General features: G+C 33.2%; 1 protein-coding gene across 1 annotated transcript; it reads left to right on the forward strand.

Annotated features, from left to right (window-relative positions):
- Positions 1-533: 533 nt before the first annotated feature.
- LOC106470709 (oplophorus-luciferin 2-monooxygenase non-catalytic subunit-like) lies at positions 534-8,009 on the forward strand. The gene is made up of 4 exons (XM_013931273.2): positions 534-661; positions 4,494-5,179; positions 5,575-5,723; positions 7,682-8,009. The coding sequence occupies exons 2-4, from the start codon at positions 4,494-4,496 to the stop codon at positions 7,897-7,899; spliced, it is 1,053 nt and encodes a 350-aa protein (XP_013786727.1). The 5' UTR covers positions 534-661; the 3' UTR covers positions 7,900-8,009.
- Positions 8,010-11,028: the final 3,019 nt, after the last annotated feature.

Genomic DNA, 11,028 nt, shown 5'->3' on the forward strand with positions numbered 1-11,028 from the left:
AACCCCTGCCACGTTTTTTTTTTTTTTTTTTAGACTTCTTTCAGGAAACCCTCTCCCATGACTTGGGCTTGGCATGGCCTAGTGATTAGGGTGATCGACACACTAGCTGCAGGCCGCGGGATCAAATCCCGTCTCCGAACATGTTCATCTTTTCAGCCGTTAGGGTGTTATACTGTGACGAGTAATTCCACTATTCGTTGGTAAAAGAATAGCCCAAGAGTTGGCGGTGGGTGGTGTTGACTAGTTGCCTTTTCTCTAGTCTATCAGTTCAAAATTAGGAACGGCTGGCGCAGATAGCATTCGAGTGGCTTTGTTCGAAATTCAACAAATAAACACACACGGACACAAACACCCGACTTCATTAAGGTCCGGTATAAAAATAGCCCCAATCCGCCCCTGATAGTTTGCTTTACCTTTCGACATTCAATTAACAAGAACGTCATGCCTTCACGAAAAATTACCCAAATATTTATGAAGTTCATGACTATACAGTTTCTCGACAGGTTTGATGTATCAGATGAGCCATTGTGTTCTTACGTCATAGATAACTTATCAAAAGAAAGCCAGTCGAACTCTGCCACTTTTCACGATAAGACAGAACCAAAGTAATAGCTAACCTCGCCATCAAACACCTTTAATGTATTTTGGATTGTGAAGGAAGGTAAGTATGTGTGTATTTTAGCAGATGGTGACGTCTGTTTAACTCAAGCTGAGTTATTAGTAGAACCATATTTGGTTTCGCTAGTTTATATTCAAGGAAATATTAAAATCGGTTTTTATTAATTACTGATAAGAAACAGATTGCTATTTGCAATTGAACTGAAGAGTTAACCTAATTTTCTTTATACTGCAGTTATATTAACACCATGTTGAACAAACAAGTTACAGTAGTAGTAGTAGTAGTAGTAGTAGTAGGTTAATGGAGGATTAAATGATAAATTTTCTGCTGTATTTTTCGTACATGACTCTAAGGCTGTAGTAATAAGTTTATTTTATAAGTTTTGAAATCAAAACTAGAATGACTCAAATTTCCTAAAGAAAAACAATAGTGAATTATTTCTAGCTTGTATTCTTAAGAAATATTATACGTTTTTGTTTCAGGGTCGGGTATGGCCTAGTGGACTATGAACCCGAGGATTCATGGTCCTTGACTCTTTTGCCACAAAAATGCGCTCCGCACTTTGGGGCCATAGATGTGCTTTAAAATTGACGGTCGAGTTTCACTTTTCGATCAGACAAGAGTTGGCGTCGTGTACTGTTAACTCTCAACCTTCCCTTTATTGTATCAGTTCATAATTAGGACCATATATTCACATATAGCCCTTCTGTAGCTTTGCAGTAAATTCTGGAACAAAAAATTAAATACTCTCGTTCATCTGTTCAAATTAATGGTTATGCACAGATAGTGCTTTTGTTACTTTGCACGAAATTATGAAATAAACAAACTAGTTTTTGCTATAAATATAGCAAATTAAGTATTTTCTTCCACAATAGCTGGGCCTGTGGAAATTACTTGTAAACAGATGTGATGTCGAAACTGTTTTTCTGATGTAGTTAGGCCTGTGGAAATTACTTGCAAACAGATGTGATATCGAAACTGTTTTTCTGATGTAGTTAGACCTGTGGAAATTACTTGTAAACAGATGTGATATCGAAACTGTTTTCCTGATGTAGTTAGGCCTGTGGAAATTACTTGCAAACAGATGTGATATCGAAACTGTTTTTCTGATGTAGTTAGGCCTGTGGAAATTACTTGCAAACAGATGTGATATCGAAACTGTTTTTCTGGTGTAGTCCTGAAAGGTTCAGGATTTTGATACTTTCATTCCATTAAAAAAAAAGTAAGAGAAACTGCTAAATCAACACTTTCAGGCAGCAAACGACAACTCACAGAAGCTTAAAGGCGTACTGAAATGAGTTAATTTTCCTAACAACGATTACATTAACTTGAGTAAGGAAGCACATTATGCTAATACAATAATAACGATTTATAAAATTAAATAATAGATTTATTTTGAGGGAATTGTACTACAGGCTTCGACAGAACATTGATTTGTCTTCCTCAGGTATGGTCTGTAGCCTAGAAATGTTCTATCGAAACATGTAGTATGCCCCCCCCCCCAAATATAAATCAGTTATTCTAGGACGATCCCTGACCTTTAACTTATTGGTTATTTTTCACCCTTTAATATATCCTACTTTGTAAAATAATCAAAGCACCAAACAATCAAAAAACAAATTATCACTATCGTAACAAAAGTGTATTTTTAATAGTTAAGACGTTTGAATTAATTTGCATAAGGACTGAGCGGGGATTTAAAGGCAGTCAGTGTAATAAATGCGCTTTTTTCAACCTACAAGATGTCCTTGTTTTTACAATCTTTTGAATTCATCAGACTGGTCGCCATCTTTGATTGTCCAAGATAATAGTTTATACTGATTAAAACAGTCTGTAACTGAACACCTTAAGACTTTAGCAAATATAGCCGTTCATAATAAGTTCGTAAACAACGATTTATAAGCACAATACAAAAAACGCCCCCATCCCTTTAATTAGGCAAGTATATATATGAATGTTTCCGAACAGTGTCTAGTAATCTTATACTACTCATCAATGTGTAAAAAGTTAAAGTTTTCATTTTGACTTCAGATAAGCCCAATCTTGTCTATTTATCACTTATAGGTGTTCTGTCTTTTTAAAACCCAAACCTCACGTGTCGATTTTCCGTGTGATTCGACAAAGATCTAAAACGTTTTCACGGAAACGACTCCGGAAACGATTCGACTTTAAAAGTCATCTTCAAGTCGCACCAAGACAGAGTTCTGTCGTATTCACAAGATAGATTTCTGTCGTATTCACAAGATAGATTTCTGTCGTATTCACAAGATAGATTTCTGTCGTATTCACAAGATAGATTTCTGTCGTATTCACAAGATAGATTTCTGTCGTATTCACAACATAGAGTTCTGTCGTATTCACAACATAGAGTTCTGTCGTATTCACAAGATAGATTTCTGTCGTATTCACAACATAGAGTTCTGTCGTATTCTGAACGATTTCTCCAGTGAGTCATATATATATTTCTACCAATGAACAGAAGCCAATCCTTTGACGTTTAGGCTTGCACTCCGTGGATCAGAATTTTACTTCAATTTCAAAACAATAAATAAAAAACCCGTGTGTTTTTGAAACGATAATCGACTTAGTTTCTTGATTCAATTTTATATGGTGCTTTACTTCCACCTCTTACAGAAAAGTAAACTTTTTGTTTAAAAAAAATTATCATAGGCTAAACAAAACTAATATGCTGGAAATTAGAGACTCCTGCGACTGCACATGCTTTAGAAAAAATTTTGGCGCCATTTCGAGCTGCTAGGGCAGATTTATTTCATTGTTGAAATATAATGTCATCATACACTTAGCTGTTCTGCATAAAATAGTAGGCCTACGAAGAATTTGAACACAGCTTGCAGAGGTTTTGGTATGGATCTTCGGTGCAAAAGACAAAATTTTCAATTGGAAAACATACAAGATATATCTTTAAAGAGAAATAATTCTTGTTGAAAACTCGTTAACATTTACGTGTTGTTCCCGTGAATATCAGTATTAGAACATAATAATAATTTACGTTAATTCAAAAAAATATATTAGTGTCGAAAGAACATTAAAAACTAATACGATTTAACTGATATAAGAATACGACATTACGCTAGTGAGAAATCAGACGCGTGTAATTGCAAGACGAGCGCCATCTTTAAACTAGAAAATACTTACGCTTGATAAACTGTTTAATTAAAATTGCTCTAAAAGTGTTGTGCGAGATTTTATAACCTAAATTTTTATAATTATCTTTTCTATGATAATAAAAGTTTTTTGAAGTAAGGTCTATAGTACAAACAAGTCTTTTTTCCGGGTCACTTATTTTTGTCAAGTTATTGTAACGAGAGTATCAACCTTTATCAATTTGAGAATATCGCCTGCTTGCAGAAAAAGAAAAAAATGGGCAGTCAGATGTAACAGGTCGTCACATTTAACAAATTAATTATTCATACACACGAATTAATAATCTTGCAGATAACTTGCTTATTTTTTTATGATAATCGACTCATTTATTTTAAGATACATAATATAAAGACAAAAAGAACTGCTTTGATTTATCACTCCAATCTGCTGAAAATAAATGTATATATTTTTACAATATTTATAAAGTATAATTGAATCATTTATTTTAAGTCACGTAATATACAGACAAAAAGAGCTGTTTTAATTTAACACTTCAGCTGCCGAAAATATTTTTTATTGTGTTCATAAAGTATAATTTATATACTTTAGAAACCAGAGACTTAAAAAAGTTAATTTACGCGTTCTTTAATTATTACACAGCAGTTTTGTAATTAGCATTGAATAATATGCAATAGAAACCAGACCTCGTGCATAATATGTTTTTGTTAAGCCTCAAATTATCTTTCGTTACCCTACTTCATTTCTGTAGATGACAGAGAAAAACAGATTCGTCACTTTGGTCACTTTTTGTACCTTGACTGCTTTAGTGACCTCTCAGACTTGTCCTCCAACAGAAGACGTCGCCCCATGTACGTGTAAGGTTTCGAGAAAAGGTACTGTCCTAGTGGAATGCGTCAATATTAATTCAGAAGAGATTCTTACTAGGGCTGTACAAGCGCTTAAAGGTTATGAAATTGCGTATTTCAAGCTAGTGAAATCAAACTTGAGCTCGCTACCAAGTGGCCTGTTTGACGGGACGAAAATTAATCGGATTGAGATCCTCAGTTCTGTTCTAAATGACCTTGGACCCAAAGATTCAGACGCTTCGCCTTTCATTGGTCTCGAAGACTCACTCACGGAGCTTGTAATATTTTCACCCATGAAATCGGTGAAGAAGTGGAACTGGAAACATCTTTCTCCACTGACTAAGATGAAAAGGCTTTTGATCAACAGATGTCATAACACTCTCAAGGTTGAAACGGAGTTATCGTACGTCACAAATTCATCAGTGACCTGGTTTCAGTTTAGCACATGTTGCATAACAGAAGTAAGACCAGGTGCTTTGGATGCTTACCAGAACCTTGAAACCCTCGATCTCATGGGGAACCGACTTTCTAGATTAAGGAGAGCTACCCTTCCGAAAACTGCTCCCAATCTAAAAAAATTAGAATTGAGGTAAGACTGCTTTTGTTAGAACTTATATTATCATTTTCATTTTTGGTAAACTTGTAAATTTTACACTTCATTTTTAAGTTTTTATGTGTGTTTGTTCATTATACTCATAAAACAATTATTGCCGCAATTTTCGAAATAAATTACGAAACCTGAAACCACTATATAGTTATGAAATAAACCTATGGTTATTAAGCAACATTGTTATACATATTAACAGCAAACAGTTATAAGAAATTACTTATTTCAGTATACAGTCTCAGGGATGTGACAGGCAACAATTTGTTGACCAGACGATTTAAACAAAACACAATAAATACAACATTCCATAGCCCTAGCGGTGTGATGCGTTTTTTGCGAAGTGTAATTCATTGTTGTTATTCACTTTTTTTTTTCAGCCGGAATATGATTTCCATTATAGACGTGGACACGTTTACAAACCTACCTGCCTTGAAGGAAATATACTTGGAAAGTAATGATATAGCATACATATATGAAGACGTGTTTGGTGGTATCTGGAATCAACTGGAACTCCTTGATTTGAAAGGTACGTTTTTTTCTTGGATTTCTTTTTTTTCTTTTAATTCATATATGATGCTCTACAACTAGTCAACTCCCCGTGATAATTCACGGGAATTAATAACTATTTACATGTTTTCAAGTGAATTCGTACAAAAAAATCCCAAGATTCTCCAAAAATAACTTTTATTCCTATTATGCGGCTAAAGTACGAGCAGTTCGACAATCTTCAAGAACATATTTTGAAGGAACCGTTAAATGGCCATGTTAATTTTTATATAAACACGTGGATCTAGTCCTGAGGTATCCCAAAACTCCTTTTTTCCCCACAGCATAATTTGTTTGCAATGAAAAAAAAACGTGTGAAGATCTATTCTTTGACGAAAGGCGGAAGACTTTCGAAACGTCATCCTCTACACCTTGTGTCTCTACAACAGAAAGTTGTCGTCCGTTCTACTAAGTTTCATTATATGAGGGCCCGGCATAGTCAGGTGGTTAGGGCGCTCGACTCGCAATCTGAGGGTTACGGGTTCAAATCCCCGTCACACCAGACATGCTCGCCCTTTCAGCCGTGGGGGCCTTATAATGTGACTGTCAATCCCACTATTCGTTGGTAAAAGAGTAGCCCGAGAGTTGGCGGTGGATGATGATGAGTAGCTGCCTTCCCTCTAGTCTTACACTGCTAAATTAGGGACGGCTAGGACAGATAGCCCTCGTGTAGCTTTTCGCTAAATTCAAAACAAATAAACAAATCATTGTTTGAAAATCAAGTTTTGCGCATTAACCGAAAAAAAACCAAAAACCATGAAATAATGAAATCAGAATTCATTTTTCACATGTAATAAAGACTATTACAGTCACAATTTTCATACACAAAGTCGTTGATAAATTCCAAACCTTCCTCTCACGTAAATCTTATTTGAAAAATTCTTAGAACATTTATAAACCTTGTGTTATATTATTAGTCTGATAAGATGATAATTTGAGTATAATGTATATTAATCATATTTGACAATAAAGTCAGAAAAAAAAAACGACCGTTGTTCTCCAGATAATAACAAAATATCTTAGTTCATCTAGTTTTGCCCCCCAATGGCACAGCGGCGTGTCTACGGACTTACACCGTTAGAAACCGGGTTTCGATACCCGTGATTGGCAGAGCATAGATAGCCCTTTATGTAGCTTTGTGTTTTTAATAATAAACAAACAAACATCTAGTTTTAGGTACTAAGGCGAAACATCGGTTAAAATGAAGTTGTCTTATAATTATCTGGAGTGTGGGGGTAATTGTTTTTCTAATTTACTAGAAAATATGTAAAACCATCCAGTATGCACTACAAATTCTGTAAATCAACAAAATATAGTAATCGTAGCCTAGTTTTTGTAAAGCAGTTGTCTCTGTTGTAATCGTTATTCTTAGGCAGTTTATTAAAGGTTTCTTTGCAAATGAGTAGAAATATAAATATATTTATTTCAGGTCTCGAATCTGTTTTTAAAGTTCCAAAGACTACAATATGCCATTATATTTCTTGTCTTTGTTTTTTTATAACAAAAAATCAATTATCACAACAACTACGTGATACTTTGGCGTACTGTGTTAAAATGGCATTTGTTTCGTTATTAAGTTCCAAGTTAGGGATTTACTATGTTAAACAAAGACCACAAAATTGTTTTCAGTTTTTTCGGTCACTGTGTTTTAGGCCGTATTCTCTTTAATGTGTATTTGTCTCAGTTCTTCTGACTAATCGTTCGAAATGAACGTTAGTACCTGAAATATTCCAAAATTAATGTATTTTGCTACTTGTACCAATACGTCTTAGCTTGAGTACATTTTGATGTAACTAAGTTTAACTTCATTTGGAATGTTTGGCTTTCTTGAGCTGAAACTTTATTCCTTCTAGAAACAGGGAGAGTTCTATAACGGCATTTCATTAATTTTATTATTATATTTTTAATGGTTTCTATGTATTTCTGATTTATTACTAGATAACAATATAATATGTGACATAAACCTGGCATGGATTGTTGGTCAACAAATGATCTATGACAGTGCTGACCAGGTTCCTCTTCAGTGTGGTTATCCAAGCACCATGACCGGTAGATCTATCAAAACGCTGACGAAAGAAGAATTACGTGCCGTCGGTGTAGTGCAGCGTCCAGTTGGAAGAAACAAGAAAGATAATTTTTGCATAGATACAGAATAAAAAGCTGAAATTTTGACAAAGAAGATAAGAAAGTTTCTTGCTGTGTAAATCTAGAGAAAATTTATGATATAAAACGCCATCTATTGGTGTTTGAAGATAAAAATTAAAAATTTTAAAAATAATAACAATAATAAATAAAAATATAACAGAAAACTGTGGGTTGTATTTGAATTAGTTTCGTAATATGTAACCTAATAAAAAGGGGACTTTTGCAATAAACAATGATGATATAAAAATTAAACAAGTATAAAATAACTGGTGTATTTAAGTGTTTTACACTCACAAAAAAAGAAACCTATCATTCTATAGGTATTTGAAGAATTTGTAGCAATCCGCCACAATTTAATTCTTCGTATTATTGGCAAACACTGGGCAGCTTGTACATAATTGAATAGAGTCGTTTAAACAACTCTACTTATTCAGTTATAAAATAACTTCTTCAAAGTTGCTAGCTCTATACAAAACAGTACTAAAGATATATTAGTTTCCTATTTTAAATTTATAAAGTTTGTTACAGAGTAAAGCCACACTGGGCTATCTTCCGTGTCCACCACGGGAAATCAAACATGGGACTTTATCGTTGTAAGTTCTTTGACCAGCCGTTGTCCCAACGGGAGCTAAATTTCTATATATATGTATATATATATATAAACATAAACATAAAAGAAATGGTGATTGAATGAGTATTACATGTACAAACACTGGCTTAAAGGTAGGCATACATCTTAGCGTAAAATCCCCCCGTGGATGATCGGAGGTTTACGGACTTACAAGGTTCGATTCCCCGCGATAAACAGAGCAGAAATGACCCATTGTGTATCCTTGTATTGAAGAGCATAGAAAAACGTAATTAAAAGTGATTATTTTCACGATGATGACTCAAATACATATTACCATAAGCTACACTCAACTATATTTTATATTTGCATCACACCTTTTTTTGTTATTTAATAGTAATCATGCAGGTATACTATTTAAGGCATGTACAAAAACAATTAACGAATTTAGTGATAAAGGTATATTATAAGCTTCTCTTCAATAGAAATGTTCATGGCACTTTGTATTTCAGTTTTGTCATTTCGGTTTTGCTCAAAGACAGAAGCGTAACGGGACTGCATTTTTATTTACGGTTTTAATTAGTAGAATTAAACAACATAAATAAAAGAATAATATCAGTTTTAATTAAAACTTTTTTTTTATTTTTCAAAGAAAAATGAGAAGAAGAAAAGATTGCCAACTTTTTCTGCAGTACACTGAAATTTACAGACGTTATTAACGTGGTGCCATCTAGTAACGATTTTAAAACCTTCATAAATTTTATCAGCTTATATTATTCTATTAAAATTATTAGATTATAAAGAGAATTATGTTTTATAATTAATTCAATAAATACGGTATTCCTTATTTTATTACAAATATCACTGTTATACTCGGTAACACAAACTAAACTAAACTGTTTTAGCCATGGAACTTTTTTTTTTTCCGCTAAGAATTTTATCGTCTTACAGAACATAGAATTATCAAAAGTTTATGTCTAGAAGACCATGATTCAATGAATGCAAAAGTTTAAATCTTAATTAGAAATCTGGTAAGACTCAGTGCTAAGACATACAAGCCCTGAATCTTATTCTTCGTCAAAACCTGAGCCAAAATATTTTCAATCAGTATGGTTTTATTGGACCTCAGTTTGCCAAAACAGAAAAATTAATGTTGATCTCAATTTTGACATCTAATATTAAAAAAAATCATATGTTTACAAAATTGTCAAATTGAATAAGAAATATAAACATGTCTTTATGCTAGAAAAAATCTGTAATCTTTCAAAAAAACATTTTTTTTTACTAAACTTGGTATTTTATTTAAAAAATTAATCTAATGGAGAAAAATATTTTTTGTCTCTTAATTGTGGATTTTAACACCTTTTCTTTTTCAATATTACATTTACAACGGACTTAAAACGCTAGAGACCGGGTTTCGACACCCGTGGTGGGCAGAGCACAGATAGCCCTTGGTGTAGCTTTGCACTTAACTACAAACAAACATTTACAGGTACACAACTTATTTTCAAAACTATTTCATTATAAGATATAACTCTTTGTTAACATTTACACGTATAAAATAGTGAATTATTTAAAAGTCTGCTTTATGTTTATTACCATGGTTTTAATTTTAAATACATTTTAAATGTACTAATTTTAATGTATTAATCTTTTATCCATTTTCTCTAATTAATATGAGGCTTAAACCAGCTATATTACAGATCTGACACCTACTGTTTTGTATAAGATAACAGATTATTCCGTAAACGGAAATCTACCTATTTCTATTTCATTGTGCCCCAGTAGCTCAGCGATAAACTTGAGGAATTATATCGCTAAAATTCAGGGTTTCATCCTACTGGTGGGAGGAACCACAGATAGTCTATTGTGCGTCTTTGCGCTTGACAGCACTATGTTATATAATTGTATATCTTAGAAGAAACTCCATACTTGGCTTAATCCAGTTAGTCTCAATTCCAATTTTCCAAGATGGTGGTCCATCTAACTTTAACACCACTTTTGGTTTTCAGTAAGTAGCAACAGTTAGATGAAAATAGTTTCAAAGTGGCTCTTGTTTTCTTGTACAGAGAACTGATCTAAAGACATAGTAAGACTATACCTTACTTAAAGCTTAAGAGGAAAGTCTATAACTTTTTTCATACGCACAAAAACAAAAAAATATAATTAAATCTCTCGTCCAATAGGCGGAAAGATTCTGTTGATGATGAGTATGTGACCCCATCGAGAAATATAAATGTTTTAATAAGGCCTGGCACCTTCAATATGTGTGTGTGTATATGTATATATTACTATAATGGACGTAGTGTGTATATATGTATCTATCTCTATACGTGACCGAAATAATTAATTCAATGGGGCGCCATCTATTGAATGGCACTACAAACAAAAGTCCATTTCTTTATTACAGAACACAACTTTAAATAAATGTACATGTACTTCCTCACAACAAGAACACAACTTTCACAAGGACTTTACGTGAGGGTTTGATTATATATTTATTAATGTAATTTGTAAATATAGTACTAAAAAGGGAGTTATTAAAAAACTGTTATTTTTCCAATAAAGGGTA

Source organism: Limulus polyphemus, unplaced genomic scaffold, assembly GCF_000517525.1.
Source record: "Limulus polyphemus unplaced genomic scaffold, Limulus_polyphemus-2.1.2 Scaffold4173, whole genome shotgun sequence".
NCBI lineage: Eukaryota > Metazoa > Arthropoda > Merostomata > Xiphosura > Limulidae > Limulus > Limulus polyphemus.

What these genes read in the sequence shown, in the direction of transcription:
- LOC106470709 (XM_013931273.2), top strand. Translation starts at nt 4,494, where the DNA reads ATGACAGAGAAAAACAGATTCGTCACTTTGGTCACTTTTTGTACCTTG. An exon ending in CTAAAAAAATTAGAATTGAG is followed by an intron (nt 5,180 to 5,574) that starts GTAAGACTGCTT and finishes TTTTTTTTTCAG; the next exon opens with CCGGAATATGATTTCCATTA. An exon ending in GGAACTCCTTGATTTGAAAG is followed by an intron (nt 5,724 to 7,681) that starts GTACGTTTTTTT and finishes ATTTATTACTAG; the next exon opens with ATAACAATATAATATGTGAC.